General features: G+C 45.0%; 1 protein-coding gene across 4 annotated transcripts; it reads left to right on the top strand.

The window, feature by feature from the left end:
- Window positions 1-2,478: 2,478 nt before the first annotated feature.
- On the top strand, window positions 2,479-25,231 carry OPTN (optineurin). 4 transcript variants are annotated; one of them, XM_081957551.1, is made up of 14 exons: window positions 2,479-2,802; window positions 7,257-7,437; window positions 8,623-8,825; window positions 9,641-9,808; window positions 11,821-11,894; window positions 13,316-13,462; window positions 14,811-14,895; window positions 16,010-16,125; window positions 17,126-17,275; window positions 18,463-18,556; window positions 19,696-19,854; window positions 21,038-21,168; window positions 22,970-23,025; window positions 23,939-25,231. In XM_081957551.1, the coding sequence occupies exons 2-14, from the start codon at window positions 7,272-7,274 to the stop codon at window positions 24,061-24,063; spliced, it is 1,674 nt and encodes a 557-aa protein (XP_081813677.1). In that variant the 5' UTR covers window positions 2,479-2,802; window positions 7,257-7,271; the 3' UTR covers window positions 24,064-25,231. The 4 variants fall into 4 exon arrangements, with proteins under 4 accessions (XP_081813677.1, XP_081813678.1, XP_081813679.1 ...); XM_081957550.1 differs by having other exon boundaries at window positions 2,576-2,802; window positions 11,821-11,900; XM_081957552.1 differs by lacking the exon at window positions 9,641-9,808 and having other exon boundaries at window positions 11,821-11,900.
- The last annotated feature ends 1,359 nt before the right edge of the window (window positions 25,232-26,590 follow it).

Genomic DNA, 26,590 nt, shown 5'->3' on the forward strand with positions numbered 1-26,590 from the left:
GAATAGAATAGAATAAAAATAGCATAGCAATAAATAGAATACAATGCAGGATAGGATAGGATAGGATAGGATAAGCAGGAGCAAAAAGGGAAGAGAGGGGAGGGAGGGGAGCAGGCAGAGGGAAGGGAAAGGAAGAGAGGAGAGGAGAGGAGAGAATTAAATTCTTTATTGGCCAAGTGTGATTGGACACACAAGAAATTTGTCTCCAGAGTGTAAGTTCTCAGTGTACATACACATAAGTGATAAATCATGATCATAATCAAACAAAATAACAGGATGACTTAAGGAACCGCAGCCAGACTGACTTACAAGTAAACATGTATAACCATCTTCCAAAGCTGGCTTTCTCCCAGCATGTTGGACTACAACTCCCATTACCCCCAGTAGCCTGGCCATAGGAATGTTAAAGTCCTAGGTGCTCTCTGATCTTAGGGGTTTTCTTCCAGACGTTTCATTACCCAACTAGGTAACATACTCAGAGCTAATAGGGACTACCTACTAGGGACTAGCACTGAGAATGTTACCTAGTTGGGTAATGTAGCAAGAAAACCACCAAGTTCAGAGAGCACCAAGGACTTCACAGTCCTCCTCCTCCTCCTCGCACATCCTACTCCCTCCTAGCACCTATGATGTTACCTAGTTGGGTAATGAAACGTCTGCAATGAAACCACCAAGTTCAGAGAACACCAAGGAGCCCATAGTCCTCTGGACTTTCCTCCGTAACAACCAGCTGTGTGAGTACCTGAAGGGCAGCTCCTTTTTAAATGTGCATTTGTTACACCGCTTCCTCGTGCAACGGGGCTGACATTTAGATGCATCTCTGCTAAGTGGGGGGGGGGGAGACTTCTCCATGTTCAGCACTAATCGCCTCCCAGAGTTTAATCTTCTTAACTTTGAAAGTGGCAGCTCTTTAGGGTGCTTTCAAGTCACCTGCTGTTGGAAATATGACTGAAGTCAGCAAATCTGGCCAAGACTCAGGCATTTATCTTGGCTGCAAATCAAGGGATTTCAGCTCCATCCATCCTCTGGCTGGTTAGGAGCCCTGAAGAGAGGCACAGGAGAGGAAAATGTGTTTAAAATTCTGGAAGGGCCTCCGGACTTCAGGGAGGCGCGTTGGGCTGTTTTCCGCCCTCCGCAGTCTTCAGGAGGCTTCAGGAGCCTCCTGAAGCCTCCGGAGAGAGAAAAACGCCCAACGAACTTCCGGTTTGCATGTTGGGCAGTTTTTCTCCCTCCGGGGGCTTCAGGAAATCTTCTGGAGGGCGAAAAATGCCCAAAAATCAGCATGCGTGTGCTGGAGCTGACAGGGCAATGCCTCACCTGCCCTCAGAAATGGCCCCGCATGCCACCTATAGCACGCATGTCATTGGTTCGCCCTCACAGACTTTCTTAAAGGCCACATTAAGCTTGATTGAGCCTAACAATAATTAATTAAATCTTTCTGCTTCGTTGCCAGTTCAAAAGTAAACAGCCAACGCAGATTGCAGGTGTCCAGGTTTTTTTTTCTAAAAATTAATCCTTCTTAGTTCCTTTGATCAGTAAAGATTATCCTTAATTTGCTACAAAAATCTCTTGACTAGCTATTCCCCCCCCCCCCCAAAGTCCTTCTTCTCTAATTTTCAGCTTCTTGGAGGAGTCAACAGGTGAAAAATCTGGAAGGAAAATCTTCACCTCCGGAAGTTGTCCAAATTAGGAAGAATTCAGGGAGGACTTGCAACCAATTTTGGTCTGTTCTCCTTGGCAACATATATGCCCGTCTTAAAAGTGATTGGGGAAAAGAGCAAAAGGAAGCTGGGAGGCTCTTAAGGACATCTGTACGTCCCATTAATTTGTTTAATCACACTTTCCACTTGAGATCACAAGCTAGAAGCAGCAACAAACGGCTCAGTTACAAGAAAATGATGTAATGGTTAGAATGGACTTAGTCATGGAGATAATTTGATATCCAAAGATCATTTGGATACGCAATGAAGGAAACTAATCAAGGAGAGAAGCAACCTAGAACTAAGGAGAATTTCCTGATGATTAGAACAATGAATCAGTGGAACAATTTCCTTCCAGAAGTTGTGAATGCCCCAACACTGGAGGTTTTTAAGAAGAGATTGGAGAACCATTTGTCTGGAAGGGTAGGGTGCTTTGATGGAGGGGGAGGGTTGGACTAGAAGACCTCCAAGGTCCCTTCCCATCCTATTCTTCTATTCTATTTGCAACCTTCCCAGTTGCCTCTTGATGGAAAGGAGGAACATAAATGGACTAAAGAAAGAAAGAAGGAAGCCTCAATCTTCACTCTAAACATACAGAAGTCATTCAATTAAATAGCTTCACCCCAAACTGGTTCATCCTCCTGTTCTGGAGAAAAGAGTGAAAAAAGAGGGGAAGGGGAAGAGAGAAAAGACAAGAGAAAGAGGGGAAAGAGAGAAAGAAAGGAGGAAGAAAGAGAAAGGAGGGAAAGAGAGAAAAAAGAGAGAGAAGGGGAAAGGACTGGCGCTGCCCGGCAGCTTCCCAAAGGCGCGTCCTCGCTTCTTGCCGCGGCCGCGGAGCGAGTCAACTCCCCGGAAAAGCCGGGGCGGAGGCTCTTCCTCTCGTCAGCTGACCGGAGCCAGCACCCAGCGGGCCCACGACTCCCAGCCCGGCCTCCCTGCCGCCCCCTCTGCGCCCCGCTTGCGCTTTTACGCACCGCCCGGCCGCCCTCCGCGCTTTGCCCCACAGCCCCAGCGGGGAGAGCCCTGCAGCGGGGGGAGCCGCAGCCCCGGGGAAGCCCGGCGTCTCCTTTGCGCCCTGTTGCTCCCAGCCGCTTCTGCAAAGGTAAGGAAGGTTGGGGAAGGGCCTGGCACCCCCCAGCCCCCCAGCCCTTGCGACGCCCCTCTCGCCTGTGCACGGAGGGGGTGGTCCTCGACTTGCAACGGGACTGCTTTGCGGCGTCATCGGTTGGGCCCCGCAAAGGTGAGCTTGGATTTCTCCAAAATGTAAGACAGCAGCACGGGTCAATTCTGGACTTCACAACGGTTCGTTTAGTGACCGCTCGCAGTTGCAACGGGGCTGAAAAATGTGACTTAGGACCGTTTTTTCACATGACCTTTGCAGCGTTCCACCTTCTGACAAGCAGCGTCAATGGGGAAGCCCGATTCACTTAATCACCGGGTGACTAACTTATCAACTGCGGTGATTCGCTTAACAACGGTGGCAGGAAAGGTCGTAAAACGGGGCAAAATTCACCTAACAACAGAAATGTTGGGCCCAATTGTGGTTGTACGTCGAGGATTACCGAGATTCAGTTACAGTGAGAGGTCTTTCCTTCCTGCCACAAAAATCAATATCTACTTAAACAGAATAAGAGTTGGAAGGGACCTCGGAGGTCTTCTAGTCCAGCCCCCTGTTGAAGCAGGAGACCTTATGCCATTTTGCCAGTCTCTTCTTAAAAACCTCCATTGATGGAGCACCCACCACGGTTTCCTGAAATGACAACAGGTGTTATCCAAGCAGGAAAAAGGGACTCGTTACTTTGGGGAAAATTTGCGCCCCAAATCATGGAAAAACCACCCACTTTCCTATAAGTAGGAACAGGTAAACTGCAGGAAGCTTTTCCCAGCCATCTTTCTGCTCCTGTGATTTTCAGTTTGCAATTCCAGAGGCCCAAGGATGGAGCGATTCCAAATACAATAAAACTCCAAAAGTATTTTTATAATCTCAGTAGGTTTTTTTGCAGCTCACCGGCCAGTGCAAAGCAGCGTTTTTCAAACTTGGAAAACTTGGAAGAGGCGTGGACTTCAACTCCCAGAATCCTTGAGGAAAGCTGGAGAAGCTGTGTGGACTTCAGCACCCAGAATTCCCCAGCACTCCAGCCAAGGACTTCTGGGAGTTGAAATCCACTTCAAACTGCCAAGTTTGAAAACAAACTGTCTGTAGAGAAAGGCGAAGACTTTAACAGGGTAATCAGTCCTGGCCAAAACCTGTTATTTTGCACAAAAATTTTGCCAAAACCTAAAATGCTGGCAGAGAGAAAAATACCCAACATTTTGGTCTACTGAGAAATTTGTTTTAATAATGAGCGCAAGATTTCTTATTCCTTGAAAATAGGAAGAAGGCATCCTGAGTTTCCATCCGCAGTTACATTAAACATTATTTTCCTTTCGTTTACAGTTAGTAAAAACAGTTGAGAGGTGTTTATTATTAATTTGGTTACACTTTTGAGGTTTTGTCACATTAAGAAAAAATTGGATCCATATTCTCGTCTTTCTGGAATTGCTTAATTGTTGGAAATAGCCTAGAAGGCTCATATATGATTTGAGATTTTATCTTGAAGAAAAATTGTGACTTCAGGTTTTTGAAGATAATTTGGGGGAATTTTAAGGCCATTGAGACTGAGAGGGGAAATGTTGAGCTAAGCACACTAACGGTCTGTTTTAATTTTGCTCCACGAATCATGTTTTACCAAATAAAAAGTGTTTTTTAGGGAACTACAAAGTGTACCGTATATTAATAGAACCTGTAAAAGGCTTAGAGGCATTGTTTTGCTTAATAGGCTTATTATAATGAACGTGGAATATGAGTGCTTTGATAATGACTAGTTATAGTGAAAGTGAACAAGAAAGTACTTAGTTCCTTGTTGGGATCCAAAAATTGTAACATCTTTTGATCACGAAGGGCATTTAATGATTTTTTATTATTAATACAGCTAATTATAGTGTCATTCCAATTCATTTATGAGTTTCCACAAAGAACAATCCTGAAATAGGTGTTTTCCCAAGCTTTTTAATTTAAATTACAAGTAATGAATGCAGGAGAATTTAATGTTGTTAAGAACTTCCGGTTGAACAGAAAGGCCCTTAAGAAAAAAAGTCTTATTTGTAAAATTGGAATACATTCAAAGCATATATATTCTAGAACCTGATAGATATTTAATGTTAGGCTGGCGAGGGAAAAAATAAAGATATGTTCCAATATTCTGTATGGAGCTTTAAAATGAACCACAATAACTTCAGATGACTTTGGAATGCTTTATTAAAAAGTTATTTATACATAATACCCTGTGGATAGGTGGCCAATAAATTTGGTAAATATATATTTTTTAAAAACCTTCTTGATGCAAATTCCATTAAACTTTTAACTCTTTGGGACTATTGTAAGATGTATGTTTGCTACAGCTAGGAAGAAACCTGTCAATTTTAGTTTTATACATATGGGAGAAAATAGTTAAATATCTATCACTGTTTTATGTCAGAAATCATGTGGAGGAATCTTATAAAGCATGAATGTAAAGCTAAGGGAAAATGGGGCAATTGTATTATGAATACTGTAAGTACTTTTTTTTAATGCACAGAAGAAAAATATTGTCAATTTCATATGAAAACTGGAAATCTCCTAATCTGTTCACTGCAACAATCAAAACATCTGAATCATATTTCTGGAATTCAGGCCAAAACCACTCATATATTGTCATTGTATTCAGAGAGACAGTCTGTTAATCACCAGGTTTTTGTTTTCATTCTTATTCTCAAATACTGTATATAAATCAGATTGAACCACAAACTGAATAACCGATTTGTGGGGAAGAAAATTCTCAAGTATAATACATAAAAGCAATTTGGCCTAACGGTAGCTAATAACAAGAAATCAACGGATCTATAAAATGAAGGAAAGTTCCTGCCCTAAAATCCCCATTGAATGTAAAACCCTTATAGATTTATTAGCAGAAGTCATTAATGAATTATTTAATCTTACTAAAAAATTCCTTTTTCATTCTGTGAGGCTTATAGTACCAGGCTAAAATCAGAGGAAAATTCAGAGAAAGAATTATAGACCAATATGGTTGTTTAATGTAGATGCAAAGATTCTGGACTCTGGTTACAAAACATATTGCTATTTATAGTTTGTCCAACTTGTCTGAAACAGACAGATTTCTGATACTATTTTAATAAACATATAAATTATATGAATATGATTCTAAGGATTCGCTCTTTTGGAAATAGCTGTGCATAACTTAGATTAGCCAGGGGAAACTCTTGTATAATTATGGTGACCTCAGAAGCTTAGCGGATTAAACCATATTTAGGACTTGGATAGCAAACTCCGTAACTTAAGTTAGAAGGGAAGTTGCAGGAAGTTGTAGATGGGAAACAGCATTTTTAAAAAAAAAAGTTTAGAAAGGTTAAAATTGGATAGTTAGATGCGTTTATCAAACTTGACAATTTTAAAAGGTGTAAACTTCAACTCCCACAGTTCCCCAGTGGAGAATTCTTAAAATTGCCAAGTTTAAAAAACGCCTATCCAATTTTAACCCTACTTAAAAAAAAAAAATCCCAGTGGGACATTTTCTCAGTGGAGAATTCTGGGAGTTTTAGTCCATACGTTTTAAAATTGCCAAGTTTGAAAAACACTGTTCTATAGCAATAGCCCTTAGACATATACCTCTTCACAGTGCTTTTACAGCCCTTTCTAAGCGGTTTACAGGGTCAGCCTCTTGCCCCAAACAATCTGGGTCCTCATTTTACCCACTTCGGAAGGAGGTAAGGCTGAGTCAACCTTGAGCTGGTCAGGATCGAACTGCTGGCAGTGGGCAGAGTTACCTTGCAATACTACCTTCTAACCACTGCACCACCAGGAAAGAGATTGAGAGAGGTAATAAGAGAGGAAGGAAGGAAGGAAGGAAGGAATAGCACTTTATATACTGCTTCATAGTGTTTTACAGGCCTCTCTAAGCAGTTTACAGAGTTGGCCTCTTGTCCTCAACAGTCTGGGTCCTCATTTTACCCCACTTGGAAGGATGGAAGGCTGAGTCAATCGAGAGACAGTCAGGATCAAACTGTTGGAAGTGGGCAGAGTTAGCCTGAAATGCTGCACTCTAACCAATGTGCCACCAGGAAGGAGAATGAGAATAAGAGAAGAAGGAAGGGATGGAGGGAAAGAAGGAGGGAAGAAGGAAAGAAGGGCTGGAGGGAGGGAGGAATAGCAATAGCACTTATATATCGCTTTTCAGTGTTTTACAGCCCTCTCTAAGCAGTTTACAGAGTTGGCCTCTTGCCCCCAACAATCTGGGTTCTCATTTTACCCACCTTGGAAGGATGAAAGGCTGAGGCAACCTGGAGCCTGGTGAGATTTGAACTGGCGAACTGCAGTTAGCAGTCAGCTGAGGTAGCCTGCAGTGCTGCACTCTAACCCCTGCGCCACCTCGGCTCTTTCCATTCTAGATTAGGGTCTTGAATTAATTATTATTATTTTACTTACTCTCCATTCCTTTTTATTTATTTTTTTAAAAAAAGGAAGCTACAGGAGCCATGTTGAAGAAGACTTCAAACGTCCCTCTGGAAAACGGGCAGTCAGAGAAGGCCGAAGTGGAGAATGGGCACCCCAACGTGATGCCACCGACCCTCAGTACCTCCAGCGTGGAGGAGATGGTTCAGCAGATGAAAGAACTCATCACAGAGAACAATGAGCTTAAAGGTGAACCTTCAACAGCAGGTCCTTCTCCGGTCTCTTCTCTTCCACTGCCTCTGGGTCTCTTCACCCTGTAGTAAGAATTGCTACCAAACACTTAGGCATAAGATGCCCTGGACCCGTCATGGGGACCCTTCCTCTTCCGGGTTTCTGGCATGGAGGCCCGTGCGCTGATCAGCTGGCCTTCGTGTGCACGAACAGTGCGGGAAAATTGGAAGAGCTGGCCTTCCGTTTTCCGGGGTGAGCGTGCGTGCCAGTAATCAGAAGACTAGCCGGCCACTGCTCATGCGCCCGTCAGAATCCGGAACTTCATTTTCCCGCAAGCGCTTATCTCCTCGGCTGCTCCTCTGCCCAGTTGCATCCCAGATGAGCATGGCTGTGCCCCTTTCGGCACTCAGTGTTGAAAAGGTTCGCCGTCAGTGCCCTGGCCTTCCATCATTCTAGTCCCTCTGATCTTTGGGGACATAGGCAATTGATGAAATTGTATTGAATTGTTTTCTATAGTTTAATGGAAAGGAGGACTAGGGGTGAACATGGTAGCAGTCTTCCAATATTGGAGGGCTGTCGTAGAGAAGAGGGTATCAAAACCCCCGAGGGCAGGACAAGAAGCAATGGGTGGAAACTAATCAAGGAGAGAAGCAACCTAGAACTAAGGAGAAACTTCCTAACAGAACAATCAATCAGTGGACTGACTATAGACTAAGACTAAGACAGAATAGGAGAGGACAGGGACAGGGACAGGGACAGGACCAGAAATAATAGAAATAGAATAGAAGAGACCTTGGAGGTCTTCTAGTCCAACCCCTGCTTAAGCAGGAAATTGTATACCATTTAGAGACCAATGACTGCAATCTCTTCTTAAAAGCCTCCAGTGATGGGGCCCCCACAACTTCTGGTGGCAAGCGGTTCCACTGATTAATTGTTCTCAACGTCAGGAAATTTCTCCTTAGTTCCAGGTTGCTGGGAGGCAGAGGCAGATTTTTTTTTTGGTCTTGTTTTCCTCTCCAAAAGCGAGGTGCGTCTTATACTTTGGAGCGTTTTATACTCTGAAAAATACGGTATTTTTTGCAATATTGGTAGATGGTCAAGGCCTTCCCCCCTCCCCAAAGTATTTCCCTGCCCCCCCCCCCCCACGTTGCATGTTTTAGGGAACGGGTTGTGCTGACAAGCTATTTCTTGGGGGTCAACCAGAAGCCATGAGGCAACGCAATCAAGCCATGAAGGATCGTTTTGAGGAGCTGTCTGCTTGGAAGGAGAAGTTGAAGGAAGAGCGGGAATTCTACGAATCCATGTTCAAGGACGCCCGGCAGTGTTTGGCAGCCAAGTGTCTGGAGAACGAAAGTCTCCACCAGAAGCTCCAAAGTCTGGAAGAGAAAGAAGGAAGGAGCAGCATGGTAAGTGAAAAAATCAAGATTTGGACTTGTCTGGGGTCGAGAAGGAAGAGGGAGGGCTCCCAAATTGAAAAAAATAGCCAGAAAAAACCATTTATGGGTAGTCCTTGACTTATGACCACAATTGATGACGCTAAATGAGAAATTGGTTTAAGTTTTAACCCCGTTTGACTACTTTTCTTGCCGCCGTTATTAAGCAAATCACTGCAGCCTATAAGTTAACAACCCGGTTGTTAAGTGAATCTGGCTTCCCCGCCTAGCCTTTGCTTGTCAGAATGTCTCCAAAGGGGATCCCGTGACCCCGGGATGCTACGACCGTCATAAGTATAAACCCGTTGCTGAAGCATCTGAATTTTGATCACGAGAATGCTACAAAGGTCATGTGTTTCCCCCAAAATAGGACAGGGTCTTATTTTCTTTTGACAACACCCCCCCCCCCCGAAATAAGCCCTTGGCATTTTCAGGGAGGTCTTATTATTTTTGAGGTGCAGGAGACGGCAAGCGGGGTCACCTCATGGCTGCTGCGGTGTTGCAATATTTTTGGGGAGGTCTTATTTTAGCGCATGCACTCAAAAGCCCGATGGGGCTTATTATCCGGGGAGGGCTTATTTTTGGGGAAACGGGGTATGAAAAACGGTCCTAAGTCCCTCTTTTCAGTGCCGTTGTAACTTTGCACGCTCACTAAATGAACTGTTGTAAGTTGAGGACTTTCTGTATTTATTGCCGTATGGCAATAAACCTTGGAACCTTTCCGGCGTTTGGCCCGTAAAATCTTGGCCGCTCCGGAAGGCGAGTCACACCTGGGTTTCTTCTCCTAGGACGCCCCCGTTTCGAGGAAGGAGATGACCCAGGAGGTGGAGCAACTGAAGGCCCAGGTGGCCAAACTGCAGGCCGAAAAGGCGGATCTGGTCGCCATCATTTCAGAGCTGCAGCTGAAGCTCAACTCGGCTGCGGCCGAAGACTCCTTCGTCGAGATCCGAATGCATGTAAGCAGCCTCCGATCCTCTTCCAGAAGGATCCGGTCACTGGCGGGGAGTTTCCTCCATCTTAAGTACAGATCTTCAAACCCCAAACTTGTTTGCTTAATGGGCTTTATGAACTCAGACACCATCATCATTTAACGACCCCATAATAATCCCTTGCCGGGGGGAGTCTGAACCACTAAATGGAGCTGGGTGTTTACTGGCCGGACACCCTTCCTGTTGCCAATGCGGAGTTGATCCCCTTTGGCGACCTTCTGACCTCCCTAGTCAACAAGAAACCTTGATCCATTTAACAAGTCTGTTACTACCGTGTTTCCCCAAAAATAAGACCTACTTGGAAAATAAGATCTAATGTGTCTTTTGGAGCCAAAAATTAATATAAGATCCAGTCTTATTTTGGGGGAAACCCGGGTGATTATTAATATAATCGTGTAATACATGAAGTATTAAGGTAATTACCCCATTTCCCCGAAAATAAGACCTCCCCGGATAATAAGCCCAATTGGGCTTTTGAGCACATGCACTGAAATAAGCCCTCCCCCCAAAATAAGCCCTTCCCAAAAATATTGCATCCCAGCAGCAGCCATGAGGTGACCACGCTCACCGCCTCCTGCACCTCAAAAATAATAAGACCTCCCTGAAAATAAGGCCAATTTTGCTTATTTCGGGGGTCAAAAGAAAATAAGACCCTGTCTTATTTTCGGGGAAACACGATACTAATGTAATTAACAACAGGAGGGGTTCGCTTAACAGCGGTGGCAAGAAAGGATCGTAAAACGGGACAAGACTCACTTGTTAACAGATGTCTCTCTTAGCGACATAAATTCCGCTTCAGCCGTAAGGCGAGGATTACCCATAGCCTCAGAGATTGCAGTCCTGATGATTTAATCTCCGGGAGGGTTTGGGAGTGGGGCAGGAGGGGCAAAGGAGAAAGAAGTGAAATTGTAGGGAGCCAAGGGCCGGCTTTGGGAGACTCTCCATTCAGCCCTTCTTTAGACAAGCCCTGTTTGCAAACTACTGTCATCCTGAAAAAGTTGCAGAAGCGAACAGGGCAAATTGGTGGTGTTATTTTTTTATTATTATTATTTTTAGATTTTTTTTTAAATTTTTGTTCTCTTACATACCATTGTAAGTATACATTCATATAATTATTCTTATTCTTTACATTTGTCATTCTTATACATTTATTATTTCATTTAATAGGCTATAATGTACAGTTTGGGTTGCTTTATTTCTCATCCCTTCCGCCTGTTGTAACACCACCTTATTTTCCCTTTCTTTTCTCCCTCCTTGCCTTCTCTCCTTCCTTGCTTCCTCCTCTCCTTCCCTTTCCTTCTTCCCTTACCTCTCCCCTACTCCCACTATCCATGATTTTTGCTGGATGTCAGAGAGAGAGCAAAGAGGAAAAGTCAAGCAGGGAATTAGTTCAGAGTCTCCACATACCGTAGTTTTCGGAGTATAAGATGCATCTTTTTCCCTCAAAAAAGGGGCTGAAAATCTGGGTGCATCTTATACATTGAATACAACATTTTTTTGCCTCCCGAAACCCTGGCCCCTTTGCAAAAATGGCCGTGCAGAGCCTTTAGGAGGCTTTCAGAGAGCTCCTGAGGGCTGGGGAGGGCAGAAATGAGCAATAAACGGGCCTTTTTTGCTCAGCTGTGGCCCCCTGCAGCCCCCAGGAGCACTCTATAAGCCTCCTAAAGACTGTCCGTGTCCTTCTTTTGACAAAAAACGGCCCCGTTTTCACAAAAAATGGGCCGTTTTTTGCTTGTTTTTGCCCCCCCCCCCCCGTGAGCACTCTACAAGCCTCCTAAATGCAATTCATGCCCTTTTTTTTAAAAAAAAAAAAACAGGCTCCTTTTTGTGAGGTTTGCAGAGTGCAAAAACTTTTTTAAAAAATTTGCCTCTTCAAAACCTTGGAAAAATACGGTAGTGTAAATACATAAAGTGTGTTTATTTGGAGCTGGGAAACCAGTCGATGGAAGTGACAAGGCCCATTGGTTGTTTTTCCACAGGAAGGAGAAGCGGAGGGATCTTTGAAAGAACACCAGGATGCAGATGTGAAAAGGATAAACGGGAACGCAGCCCTGTACGTGTGAGTAGATTTTCTTGACTCTCTCCAACATCTGCTTCTGTCCTGACATCCTTTTCCAGGTCGGCCAACAGCTGCTGAAAAGGAGAATATTCTAAGTATACAGGTAGCCCTGGACTTATGACCGTAACTGAGCCCAAAATTTCCATTGCTAAGTGAGACATTGGCTTTGTAAGTTTTTAAGACTTTTCTTGCCTCTGTCGTTAAGCGAATCCCTGCAGTTGAAAAGTTAGTAGCCCGGTTGTTAAGCGAATCGGGCCTCCCCCCCCTTGACATTGTCAGAAGGTCACAAAAGGAGACTCTGGGGACGCTGCGACCGTCATAAATATGAATCTGTTGCTAAGCGCCTGAATTTTGATCATTGACCAATGGGGATGCTGAAATGATTTGTAGGTGTGGAAAACGGTCGTAAGTCCCTTTTTATGTGTGCTGTTGTAACTTTGGACAGTCACTAAATGAACAGTTGCAAGTTGAGGACTATCTGTATCTGGAGGAGGCTGAAGACATACCCTTCCCTACTTCACATGAGTATAAGAAGTGCTGGGAGGTACAGTGTAAGCAACTTACAAGATTCTATTGTTGTTGTTGTTGTTGTTGTAATAGTAGTAGTAGTAACAGTAGCCTTAGCCTTGTGGTGGAATTGATCTCCTGGTGTGGTCTACTTGATGAGTAGATTTAGATTGAAATCTGTATTCAGTCACAAATTCACTTATTCGGTGCCAGATATTGGTTAGGGCTCCATAATATTGTGGCCAGCCAGTGGCCAGGGGAGCTGGCAGCAGATTCGGACAGTGAGGAGGGTTGGGGAGGAACCTGGGCCAGTCCTGGAGTCTGGGGAAGGCTCTGAGGAGGGCTCTGCGTCAGAGGCAGAGAGGGGGCCAGGGCCGTATGCCAGTTATCAGCTGCCTTCGGAGTCAGAAATCAATGGGGCAGAAGAACAGCTGGAGCCTGTTCCCACTGTGTGCATGCGCAGAGCTGCCAGATGAAGGGAGCAGCTAAAGAATAGGGGTCGACTCGGGAGGAAGGCCACAGGTGGAGTGTGAATGGCCCCTCCCAGAGGAAATAAAAGAGGAGCGAAAGGGGAGTGGAGTTTGCAGGAGACCATTAGTTCGCTTCATTGGTTTGTGACTCTCCTAGGCTCCTTGCCAAGTTTTGCAGATATCAGCCTAGCAGCTCTCCAAGCCAGATAAAGTCTGTGACTGTAAATCCTCCCTTGAAAGACTTTGCTGGAGGTGAATGAGCAGAATTCACTGTAAATTAAATAAAAGGGGTTTTATCGGGACGAGGACTCGGCTTCGTGCTGCTGGGGAAGCCCATGTCAGAACACATAACTGAATCAGGATTTCAACTTTCCTTGACTTAGAAAAAGGGAGTCTCCATCATTTCACCCCAAATGTGTCTTTTCTATCTTGTTAAAGCCGGACTAAATCTGTGGACGAAGCCAGGAAATGCTTGGAAAAAGAAGAATTAACCGTCAGCCAACTTCTACATTCCCTCCGGAGCGAGACCCAGAAGAGGGAAATCCTCGAGAACAAGATGCAGGAACTGAAGGACAAATGCCAACAGTCTGTATTCTTCTACTTGCATCCGACATCTTTGCCAGCCAGCTTCAAGCTTTGTCCTTTCCCAGTAATGGTTCTCTCGCTTCCGCGCGTAACTCTGTAGTATCTTGGCATCCTTGCCCCGAACAAGGTTTGGTGCCCTCCAGCCAGTCGGCACCAAAAACATGGAGATGGAGTTGAACTTCATCTCACCTACTTCCGTGAGAACGGAAGTAGGGAGGGCCACCCAGTTGTGGTGGGACAAATGCGAAGAAAGCAACCCAAGCAAGCATGTTAAGCTTGGAGGAAGTAGGCGGAAGCCCACCAGTGGTCAGTCGTCCCATTGGGCTTCTCCACAGGAAGCGCTGACAATGGTTGTTGTAGCCTTTCCTGTCGAATAAGAGCCAAACCATAGAGTTGACCCCTTTTCAATGGCTGGAAGGTCTTCCGCTTCATGGACATATGAAAGGTGGCACCTATTTCAGGTAGTCCAAGGCTTTGTAAAACGGTGTTAAGGCTACCAAAGTGCTCAGATCAGACCACTATGGCTCTTGAGCGTCCCCAAAAATGTTGAAGCGTGTTCTTGGGCACTTAAGGTAAAGGTTCCCCTCGCACATAGGGGGCGCTGCTCATCTCCATTTCAAAGCCGAAGAGTCAGCGCTGTCCAAAGACATCTCTATGGTCATGTGGCCGGCATGACTAAACGCTGAAGGCACACGGGACGCTGTTCCCTTCCCACCAAAGGGGGTTCCTATTTTTCTACTTGCATTTTTACCTGCTTTCAACCTGCTAGGTTGGCAGAAGCTGGGAGAAGTCATGGGAGCTCACTCTGTTATGCAGCGCTAGGGATTCGAACCGCTGAAATGCCAATTTTTCTGATCAACAAGCTCAGTGTCTTTAGCCACTGAGCCACCGCGTCCCTCTCTTGGGCACTTATATGACCGTAATATAAGAGGTTTATGACATGGCTCTCAGCGATTTAAGCTGCAACTTGAGTTAAACAAGCTCGTCCTGCAAATCTTTTTTAAAAATCTTTCTTATTTTATTTTATTTCGCAAGGTTAAAATACAAAACGAGGATAAATTAAAAGAGCAATAAAACAGAACTAAACAAAAACATTGAAAAAAATGTGAATTTAAAAAACAAAAACAAAGGATAAAATATATATTATTCCCCCATTAAACACCAACAAATCTGTTGTAACAGTACCTTGTCCGCTTGCAAAGCAGGTTCAAAATGAATAAGCTTGTACATCTGTTTACATGTACATCCCTTTGCGCGTCCTTCAAATTGTCCAAAAAATATTCAAGCTAAATGTGCTTTGATAAGACATTCTAGATCAATGTTTCACGGGAATCCTTGCTTTTCACAGGCTGTTGAGTTTGAAAAGGAAAACAGACGACAAAGGCACTCAAACGGAAGAAGAAGCCAACAAGAAAGAAGAGAGAAGTGAAAGTGTAAGTACTACTCCTTTACCAATAGAAGAAAATATTTGCTGCTCAGGGTTGAATTATGAGATCCTTGGTGCTCTCTGAGCTTGGTGGTTTTCTTGCAGACGTTTCATGACCCAACTAGGGAACATCCTCAATGCTAGAAGGGAGGAGGAGGACAGGAAGAGGAGGACAATGACCATGACAAATGTAGGATTTCTGGTGCTCTTTGAGCTTGGTTGTTTTCTTGCAAATGTTACCTTACTCACCTTGTCAAGATGTTGTCTAGATAGGTAATAAAACAATTGCAAGAAATCACCCAAGTGCCAAAGATGCCTCTACTCATTTAGTCACAGTCAATGCCCCAAACCCAGCAGGGATTTTATCATTTTAGTTCCTCCGAAACGCAAAAAGTTACTAAAATGAACTTCCTTCCCTCGCTTGAACCCGAGAGCTTTTTTGCATAAACATCTTAGGCCTTGCAGACATCACAAAGTGTTCCATTATGACACGTAGCGTCAGGGATCCAAATAGTAGCAAGCAAAACTCCGAGGCAGGTGAATTCCTCAAAGGAAAAGGAAATGTCACATTGGCCCAGATCCAGTGAAAACCGACTCTGAGGTTTCCCGCGGTTTTCATCTAATTAAAAGTAAAAGTTTTCTGTTCAACCCCAAACAATCAGTCACATGGTCCAATCAGGACGCTGCCTGGTGACCTCACTCCACCTCAGAAAGCACGAAGGACCCCCACAGTCCTCCTCCCTCTTTATACACACACACACACACACACCTCCCTTCTAGCACTGATGGTGTTGCACGCACCACTTCAAAACGGTGTGTGTTTTAAACTTAGTTGCAACTGACCCTCTTCTTTGCTGCCCCGTACTTAAACAGAAAACTCTTCCTATGGCGTATATTTTGCAGAATCAGCCAGGCACACACACTGGTTTTGTAGCAGGGGTGCAGTGTGTTGTTGTTATACTGTGCGCAGCAAGGGTTTTGTTTTAAATTCTGAGTGGGTGATTCATTTAGAGTCAGATACCTGTTTGACTCCTGCGTGCTGTCAGCCGCATTCTTTTGTGCCTTGTCATGTTTCCAGCAAGACACAATCGGTTTTTCGCTTGTTAACTTCGCTCTTTTAGGTGGGCAGTGAAGTGGAAGTGCTGAACCTGCAAGTATCTGCCCTCTTCAGAGAGCTTCAGGAGACCCACGCCAAGTTAAAAGAAGCAGAAGTAATTCAGAAAAAGCTGAACGAAAAGTAAGCATCGAATACTGTCAAATGCCTTTTTTTAAGTCAAACGCAACTCCGGGAGAGAACATGGACACATCCAGGTAGTATTTCTTGGCAATACAAAAGGTTTTTGACTTACGACGGCTTGTTTAACGGTGGTTCAAAGTTACCTCAGCCTCAGGAAACATGATTTACAGCTGCACATCCTCAAAGTCATATACGGGTGGTTCTCGACCACAATTGAGCCCAACATTTTTGTTGCTCAGTGAGTCATATGTTAAGTGAGTTTTGCCCCATTTTATGACTTTTCTGGGCACTGTTGTTAAGTGAATCACTGCAGTTGTTGGGATAGTAACCCGGTTGTTAAGTGAATCTGGCTTCCCCATTGACTATGCTCAGCGGAAGGTCGCAAAAATCACGTGATCCTGGGGATGCTGCGACCGTCATAAAGCTGAGTCAGTTGCCAAGCATCCAAATACTGATCATATGACCACGGGGATACTGCAACAGGTGTAAGTGTGCAAAATGGTCATAAGTCACTTTTTTCACTGCCGTTATAACTTTGAAAGGTCACTAAATGAACTGTTGTAAGTCGGGGACTATCTGTATGCCGCGCCCCATAATGCTTTACAACCCTCTCTGGTTGATTTACGATGTGGAAGCATTGTTTGCGTCCTGCCCCCAATAATCTGGGATCTCATTTTACCAACCTCGGAAGGATGGGTGGCTGAGTCAACCTTTAGCCGGTCAGGATCGAACTGCTGGCAGTTAGCAGACTCAGCCTGCAATACTGCATTCTAACCATTGCGCCATGAGGAAGGAGAATGAGAAAGGGAATAAGAAGTAAAGACAGAATGCTGAGTCAACCTTGAGCCAGTCAGAATCGAACTGCTGGCAGTCGGCAGAATTAGCCTGCAATACTGCATTCTGACCACTGCCCCACCACGGCGCTGTATCCGAAAAGATGCTGCCAGTTCCTTCAGATTTTTAACCTTGTTTCTTCCCTTATGATCTCTCCGTTCCCCAGGTGTCAGATCCTTGAAAGAGAACACCCCGCCACTGTTGGAGACCTGGATGAGAAGCAACAATTGTTGTACACCATTAAGAAGCTGGAGTTGCAGGTGGAGAGCATGCAGTCAGAAATCAAGCTGGAACAGGCAAAAACCAACGACGAGAAGTGAGTGTCGCCTTGGGACATCTCCCCGTCCGAAAGGTGCTTTTCCAAGAGGCAGCTGGATTTTTGTTTTTTCCTTGAAGAGGTTTCGCTTCTCATCCAAGAAGCTTCCTCGGTTCTGACTGGATGGTGGAGAAAGGAAGGCTTTATATTCCTTGCAGTCATAAAATCCTATAAATATAAATCCTTTTTTTCCACCATTCAGTCAAGAACCGAAGATGGGTTCTTGGATGAGAAGTGAAACAAGAGCGCCGTGGTGGTGCAGTGGTCAGAATGCAGTATTGCAGGATGATTCTGCCGATTGCCACCAAATCAATCCTGACTGGCTCAAGGTTGGCTCAGCCTGCCTGCCTGCCTGCCTTCCTTCCTGTCTTCCCTTCCCTCTTATTCCCTTTCTCATTCTCCTTCCTCTTGGCACAGTGGTTAGAATGCAGTATTGCAGGCTAATTCTGCCAACTGCCAGCAGTTTGATTCTTCAGTTCTGACTGGATGGTGGAGAAAGGAAGGCTTTATATCCCTTGCAGTCATAAAATCCTATAAATATAAATCCTTCCTTTTTTCCACCATTCAGTCAAGAACTGAAGATGGGTTCTTGGGTGAGAAGCGAAATGTCTTCAAGGAAAAACAAAGGAAGTCCAGGCAGAGATAACGAAGCTCCTGGGATGAGAAGCGAAACGTCTTCAGGAAAAAACAAAAGTCCAGTTGCCTTTTCAAAAAAAGCCCCTTTGGGAGAACCGTGGGCTGGATGGTTAAGACTTTCTCCATAGACCTGTCACTCAGTGTGAGAGTGAAAACAAATGTCTATAGATATTCTCTGTCATCCAGGTTGTGGTTATCCCAAAAGTGCTTTTTGGAGAAGGCAACTGGACTTCCTTGGGGGTTACCCCCCCCCCCTCTTTGAACTGAAGAAGCTTCTTGGATGAAAAGCAAAAAAAAATTACAATAATAAATCTCTTTTATTGTCCTCCTGTGGCTTCTTCCCGTATTCTGTCTTTGTAGTTATATTCCGAACGTGTATTCATCCTCTCCCCAGGATGGAGAAACCCATCCGGAGTCTGGTGTGATTTAGAGATCCCAGTTCTTTGGCTCCTCTGAAATTCGTTTTGGCTTTCTGCGAAGGGGAAAAGTGGGAGTGGGAGAGAGAGACTCTCTGTTGGGGCTTAAATTTGGTCTTCCTCGTCCTCCCCCAGGGCCAAATTCAATGGCCTCCAGGATGCCCACGGCAAGGTGGTAAAGGAGCTGGCGGAGGCTTTGCAGACGGTGGAAGAACTAAAAGTCAAAGAGGTGAGCTTTGCCCTGGACTAGGAAAGCCGTAGTAGAAAGTGAGTGGGGGGGCTCGCGTGAGAAACGGGTTGGCTTCCGTTTTGCCGCTCGGGCAGAGATTTAGAAAGCTCTGATCTTGGACCGGCTGTGAAATGGCTGTGAGTATTGAGCCCCTCTGAGAACAGCCGGGTTGGGCTAAGATGGGAAGCCATCTTGGATGGCTACTCCTTAAACCTGCACTGGGTTTCCTCCTCCTCCTCCTCCTTCCTCCTCCTCCTATCTCCTCTGCCTTCTCCTCCTCTTCTATCTCCTCCTCTGCACCCCCCTTCTTCCTCCACCTCCTCCTCCTATCTCCTCTTTCTTCTGTCTCTTCCTTCTCCACCTCCTACTGGTACTAATACCATCTTCTCTTCCTTATCCTTTTCATATCTTCTATCTCCTCCTCCTCCTATCTTCCTTCTCCTCCATCTTCTGTCCCCTCCTCCATCTGCCTCCTCCACTTTTTCCAGCTTCTATCTCCTCTTTCTTCTGTCTGTTCCTTCTCCACCTCCTCCTCTTACTAAAGCCATCTCCTCTTCCTTCTCCTATCTTCTCTTCCTTTTCTTCTTCCATCTTCTATCCCCTCCTGTGCTTTTTCTATCCCCTCCTCTGCTTCCTCCATCTGCCTCCTCCACTTTCTCCCCTCCACCTTCTCTCCTCTTTCTCCTCCAATTTCTCCTCCTCATGCTGTTCCTCTTAGCTCATCTTTCTTCTCCTTTCCTTTTTTTCTATCTCCTCCTTCTTCTACCTCCTCCTTCTATCACCTCCTCTGCCTTCCCCTTCTACATTTTTCCTCCTCTGCTTTCTGCTCCTTCTATCTCATCCTCTTTCTTCTCCTCTTCCTTCTATCTTCTCTTCCTCTTCCATCTTCTGTCTCCTCCTGCTCTTTTTTCTATCTCTTCCTCTGTCTCCTCCCTCTTCCTCCTTCTATCTCTTCCTTATCCTCCTCCTCCTCCTCTTCCTTCCATATGGGATGTTTTTCATCTTCCCAGCCTACTCTACATTTCCTGATAGTCTCCCATCCAAATAAGAACCGGGTCTAACCCTGCTTAGCCAAGATCGACTTGGTGACTGGACCCCTGGAATCCAACCGGTGACATTTCCGATTCGTCGTCCTGCAGGTGCAAAGGGCCGACCAGGCGACGTTGGACGAATTAATTCACAAACTAGACCTTGCCGAACAGGCGCTAGCCGCCAAGCAGCTGCAGATCGACAAAATGAAGCAAACGCTTATGAAGCAGGAAGAGGAGCTGGAGACGGTGGCTGTCCTGCGAGCTCAGGTATGGTCGAACAGGGTTTAACTTCCAGTCTGGAGCTTGAGATTCCCTGGTGGTCTTCCATCCTGATTGGGACTGGCCCGGCTTGGTTGCTACGTCCAGTCAGGTCCCATCACCTGAAAAAAGTAGGGGAAATCTTCCTCACTGGACATCAACTCCTGATGGCTTTATGGATATGTCCACCTAGCTTTTTTTTTGGCATGGAAGTGGATTGAAATATCAACTCATAAAGTTGCCAGGCTGAGGAAAGGGGGGGGGACGCATTCCACGCATTCCTTCGGCTAGAGTCGGATCTCAGATTACTGCAGCAGGCTTGGGAGGAGTACACCTCATTGGGGAATGTGATTTATGACACAAACTGAGGGGAGGGAAGGAACAGGGGTAAAGGTCAGCCATAATTCAAATGAGGTTTAGATCTGACTGCAATGGAGTATTGCTTGAAATGGTGCTTCTAATAAATGACTGGTTTTCTTTTGAAACTTGGCTCGAGGCTCATGAATCAATTAGGGCATCTTTCGGAAACCTGACAATCTCATTGTGGTGTTTTGCAATTTCTCAGTCAAAGCTAGATTTCGTGGTAGTCTCCCATCCAGTCCGCACCAGGCATGGAACTATTTAGCTTCCCAGTCCAAACCAAGTCAGCCAGATGCTGCCAGCCTGGTTAGATAGCAATAGCCCTTAGACTTATATACCTCTTCACAGTGCTTTACTGCTTGACAGTCAGCCTATGCCCCCCCCCCCAAACATCTGGGTCCTCATTTTATCGACCTCCGAAGGACGGAAGGCTGAAAATCAACCATGAGTCAGTCAGGATTGAACTCCTAGCTATGGGCAGAGTTACCTTGCAAAACTGCACTCTAACCACTGTGCCACCAAGAAGGAGATTGAGAAAGGGAATAAGAGAGGAAGGAAGGAAGGAGGGGGGGGAGGGAAGGAAGGAATAGCACTTATATACCGCTTCACAGTGCTTTACAGCCCTCTAAGCGGTTTTACGACCGACTTTGGAAGGACAGAAGGCTGAGTCGACCATGAGTCGGTCAAGATCGAACTGCTGGCAGTGGGCAGAGTTGCCTTGCAATACCGCCTTCTGACCACTGCGCCACCAGGGCTCTTAAAATGAGCAAGGGCTGAAGATTAGACTTCAGAATGAAAATATTTGAAGTGAGACCATTATTTTCCTGATCAGGTGGAGGTCTACTGCTCCGATTTCCACGCAGAAAGAGCGGCGAGGGAGAAGATCCATGAGGAAAAAGAACAACTAGCCACACAGTTGGCGTACTTCTTGGCTGAAGATCAAGAACGTGGAGATCTTGGCAGGTGAGGGACCAATGAAGGATATTTTTTCCCCATGTCTAGCAAAGAAAGACTCAAATAAAACCTTTCTCCATCAAGGTTCTTGTCACCTTGTCCAGTTAATTGGACTACTATAATACACTCTACACGGGCCTGCCTCTTCTGACCCAGGCCTCCCAAGATCCTGAAGCCGACTCCTCATCCCGATAAAACCTCTTTTATTTAGGTTAAAGGGAATTCCTCTCCAGCAAAGTCCCAGCCAAGAGATTTCACAACTACAGACCTTTATCAGGCTTGGAGAGCTGCAAGGCCAATATCTTCCAAACTCCAAGCTGTAGCAGCAATTACTTGGCAAGAAGTCAGGAACAGACCTTCACCCTCATGAATTGAACTAATTGTCTCCTGCAAACTCCACTCCCCCTTCGCTCCTCTTTTATTCCCTGTGGGAGGGGCCATTCACGGTCCACTTGTGGCTTTACTCCTGAGTTGGCCCTTGTTCCTTAGCTGTTCCCTTCTGGCAGCTCTACGCATGTGCACATCAGGAACAGGCCCCAGCTGTTCTTCTGCCCCACTGATCTCTGACTCTGAAGGCAGCTGATGACTGTCAAGACGGCCCTGGTCCCCTCTCTGCTTCTGACACAGAGCCCTCATCAGAGCCTTCCCCAGACTCCAGGACTGGCCCAGGTTCCTCCCCAACCCTCCTCATTCTCCGAATATGCTGCCAGCTCCACTGGCCGCTGGTGGGCCAATCACTGCCCTTGAAGAGCGTTTGGAAGTTTCAGTAGATCTAGAAGTCAGTGACATGAGCCATGTTGGGTCCACCACATGATATCCTTGTTAATTCCGCTCCTTTGCATGGTGTGGTTTCTCCCAGTTGGCTTCTTGGTCCATTTCAAATTGTTGGTGGCCTTCCATAAAGTCCTTCCTGGCAGAGGGTTGGTTTACTTCCTTGGCTACTTATCTCCAAGTCTTTCTGACCATTCTAGAAGAGCAGGTATCTCCCAGACCCCTTCTGTGAAACGGTGTCATCTAACAGTATCCAAGAACAGGTTCTCTGTCATAGAAGGTCGTTTCTCCTGAGGTCCCGAGGACTTTCCGTCAAGCCTTAAATCTGGCCTCTCCCAACTTGGCCACTATGAGACTTGTGGACTTCAACTCATGGCTGGCTGAGGAAATCTGGGAATTGAAGTCCACAAGTCTTAAAAGTGGCCAAGTTTGGAGATCCCTGCCTTAAGAGCTGCCCCAAATATCGGCCACAATATCCAGTGAACTTGGTTTATATTGGTTTGGTTGATAGATCATAGGGAGGTTTTGAGTCAGATGTTGGCAGCATGGCATTCTATTGTTGCTTCCCACTGTTGTTATTTGATCTATTGACAGTGGTGGGATTCAGCCGGTTCAGGCCGGTTGAGTCGAACCGGTTGTTAAATTGCTGGCTGGCCCCTTACTGGAGTCGCCACACGCCCCGTCTCGGTTCCCAGGTAAGTGCAGGGAGGCCTAGTAGGCACAGTGCCCCTCCCCCCACAGCCTGTTTTTGCTCCCAGGAGCCTGCAGGGAAGCCTCCTAGGCCCAAAATGGGGCGTGTGGCCCATTTTTGTTTGTAGGGGGATGGAGGAAGCCGCGTGGTGCCTGTCAAACCCTCTGGCCACGCCCACCCAGCCAGTTATATTGAGTTTTTGTTCTATAATTGTCGCTAGTCCGTCCATCGTCGCGCCCTGAGATCAACAACCAAGGAAGTCTTTTTAATATTTTTTTTTTTAAAAATGAATTCCTCTTGTGGAAGTGGAGAATTGGCCCCCAACATGCCCTCCCCTTCCCCCCTCAGGTGCTCCTTGGCAGAAATGCAAACCCGTCACGGAAGCAGACTCTCTTCAGAACAAGGTAATTCACCTGTGTCCACGCAGGAAGGTAGGAAAAAAATTGTACAGAATGGAGTCTTGGTTTAGACCACAAATCCAGACTGGGTTGGTGGGAACCTTCCGTTTTGAGAGCAGAAGTGGTTTTACCAATAGAGGAGAACATTTGTGGCTCAGGGTTGAGCTGAGGGGTCCTTGGTGCTCCCTGAGCTTGGTGGCTTTCTTGCAGACGTTTCAGGACCCAACTAGGCAACATCATCAGTGTTGGAAGGAAGGAGGTGGAGGAGGACTATGGGGCCTTGGTGCTCTCTGAGCTTGGTGGCTTTCTTGCAGACATTTCAGGACCCAACTAGGGAGCCTCATCAGTGCTAATAGGGTTTTGGGGTTTGTGGAGAGCAGGAGGAGGAGGATGGTGGGGTCCTTGGTGCTCTCTGAGCTCGGTGCTGTATCACTCTGAAAGGGGATGATAGCATAAAAAGAAAATTGAATTGAATTGCGTACAGCTACTCCTCAACATCCACCAGTTCTTTTAGGGACCGTTCAAAGTTACAACGGCACAGAAAAAAAGTGGAACATTTTTTCCCCACACTCAGCATCCCTACGATCACGTGATTTTCATTCGGATGCTTGACAACTGACTCAACTTTATGACGGTTGCCATGATCACGCCGTTCCCTTTTGCGACTTTCTGACCAGCCAAGTCAACGGGGAAGTCGGATTCACTTAACAACCGTGTGGCTAGCTTAACCGCTGCAGTAAATCAGTTAACAAATGTGTTGAGAGAAAGCCGTAACACGGGACAAAATTGACTTTGTCTCGCTGAGCAACAGAATTTTGGAGCTCAATTGTGGTCGTAAGTCGAGAACTATGTGTATGTATAATGCAACTATTATTCAAAGTATAATTCATATTTATATTTCTTTTTTTCAAAAATGCAGGAGCTGAAGACCAAAATCAGCCACAGCAACCCAGAGATATTCCTATACATTCTTGTCCGAAATGTGGTATAATTCTTCCGGATATAGATACGCTTCAAATTCATGTTATGGACTGTATCATCTAAACAACGTTCTCAGAAATGCTCAGAAATCTGCACTTTGTACAAAAAATATATATGTGTGTGTCCATAGGCACCTTGGTTTAGGAAGCGTTTGAGACCTCAACAGCTTCTTCCCAAGGAATTCCCTAGGGAGGTTTAGGGTTTAGTTAGGCATTCAAAATTGACCTTAACAAAAACTATAACGTACATCCGTACAAACTGTTTCCAGCTAGCTGCAGCTAAATATGTCAGCTGCGTAATCGCTAGGAACCAACACATTTTACAGTGGGGGTTATTTAACGCAGCTTGCTCAGTAGGAGCATTTGCAGTCTTAACGGGCAGCTTCAAAGCTGCCTATTTCTATTTAATCGCGTATTTTAAAAGGGTGTGAAAGGTTTTTGAGGTGGAACCCTTTCTGTGGCTGTTTCGACCGAAACGATTCATTTTATAGTCAGATTCTGGTGAAATGAGAAGAGGAATTTGGAGGATTTAAACTTTGCCCCATCAAAATTTGTGCTTGGCCCTCCATGTGGCACTGAAGGAGAGAGGTGCCTTGATGAAATACGTTGACCAACAGGTAAAATAAAAGGGTGTTGATTGCCAATTGAGAAAACATTTACACTGGGATGCATGTGATTCTAGTCCAAAAGCCGTTGCTGCTATTGGTGGCATTTCTGTAAAGGATAAAAGACAGCGAGAGCAATAATAAGAATGCTGATTTTTACTTGTGCTTTTGATTCATTCGATTCCTGCTTAAATTGTGATTATTTCAACATGAATCAAACAAATCACGAATTGCTTAACCGATTAAACGGGGCAGGAGTCACTAGTGATGTAATTCAATAACATATTTTTCATGTTTATTTTGAAGCTTAATTTTGTACCTCTTGTTGTTCCACAAGTACCTTACTAACATAAAGTTTACAACAAAGCTAGGAAACCATTGAAGGGAAATATTTGTGTGGGTCCCACGCGCTCACCTTAGTTTTTGCAGTGAGTGAGTGGCGTCCTTTAAGCTAAATGAAGATTAAATTGATTAACTGCCCAGTAAATATTTCGTTGCTCCCCTATGTTTGAGATTTCTGTTTCAAGAATCGTCTGGATGTTATACTTGAAAGAAAAAAAGATTTTATGGCACAAGCGATAAACGAATTGTATGAATGAAAAAAACCAATAAAGCCATGTTCTGAAATATTTTGTTTGAAAGTTAACTGAAGATTTTAGAGGACCTGGATAGCTTTTTAAAACAGTGTTTTCAAGAGTGCAACTAGACAAGATATTTTAAACACTTAAGAGATTTCTTAATCCGATCTGTTTTCCTAGAAAGCTCCTCTTAGTTTATCCATCCTGCGGGCCCAATAACTATACCAGATAGGTGAAAGGATTCAAACTTTTATTTGCAAATGAAAGCTTGTCCGGAAGCAGCTTACAAAATGGGCAAAACTTGGCTGGGAGACAACCCCTTTTTTTTACATAATTTTGAACAGCGTACATCACTATGAACCAACCATAAAAATAGACATCATGGCAAACCAACCCTAAAAGACAAAATTGTGCCTACAATTCTTCCATAGTCATACTAACGTAGTTAAAGATTCGACTAAACTTGAATCTAAACAAAAGTTTATTTTTATTGTTATTGTCCCCAAACAACTTGGTTCCAGGGGGGAAATTCATCCTCTTAATGAGCAAGGATTCCTAAATATAAATGGTTTGGTTTTTATCTATTTCTGTCCTCTCTACTTAGCAAGCAGTCAAGACCCTCCTAAAGATTACAGAACATCCTTGCTATTGGTGCGTGCTACGGGGATTTTAAGGGTTTACAATCTTATATATATAAAAGCGAAATACCACTCACACATCATCACAATCTCCAGAACCGTAAAGCCTACAAATTTGAAATTTGGCATGTATGTTCCTCTTGGCTTCTAGGTGCTCGCTAAGAAAGGATTTTTTGAAATGACCATCAGATCATTATATTTCTTATATCATTAACATGCTCTCATGCTAAGGAGTTATACTCCCCCTCCCCACCTGAAAAGAACTCTGTTCCAACTGCCACTTGGGCGTGGCCAGCACGTGACTCATCCAGCCTGCAGCTGAGAGTTTAGACATTTACTCCCCCCTTCCCACCTGAAAAACACGGATGCTAAGGAGTTAGACTGAGGAAGAGAAGGGGCTAAGATAGGAGTGGCCTCTGTGGGGCACGCCTGAGGAAGAGAAGGGGAGAGGAGAGGATCAATGTGGTCAGCCTGAGGGGGAGAAGAGGGATAGCCTTAACTGTCAATTTATCAAGCCCAATCACATAATTCCGTAGCGAAACATGGGTATCCAACCGACTAGTATTTGGATAATAGAAACATGGATTAATACAGACTGTCTCATCAGATTCAGACTTGTACAGGGAAAAAAAAGCTATCAACAAGGAAGAATATTAGGAAGCCCCCACTCTGCCAAAGAATTTACAATGACATCACAAAGAAAGGGGGGCTTCCAACTACTTTTCCCCCAAGAAGTGCAAACCAGCAAAGCTCCTTTTTCCCGTGAAGCA

The sequence above is a fragment of the Natrix helvetica genome (assembly GCF_964273705.1).
Source record: "Natrix helvetica genome assembly, chromosome: 6".
Taxonomy (NCBI): domain Eukaryota; kingdom Metazoa; phylum Chordata; class Lepidosauria; order Squamata; family Natricidae; genus Natrix; species Natrix helvetica.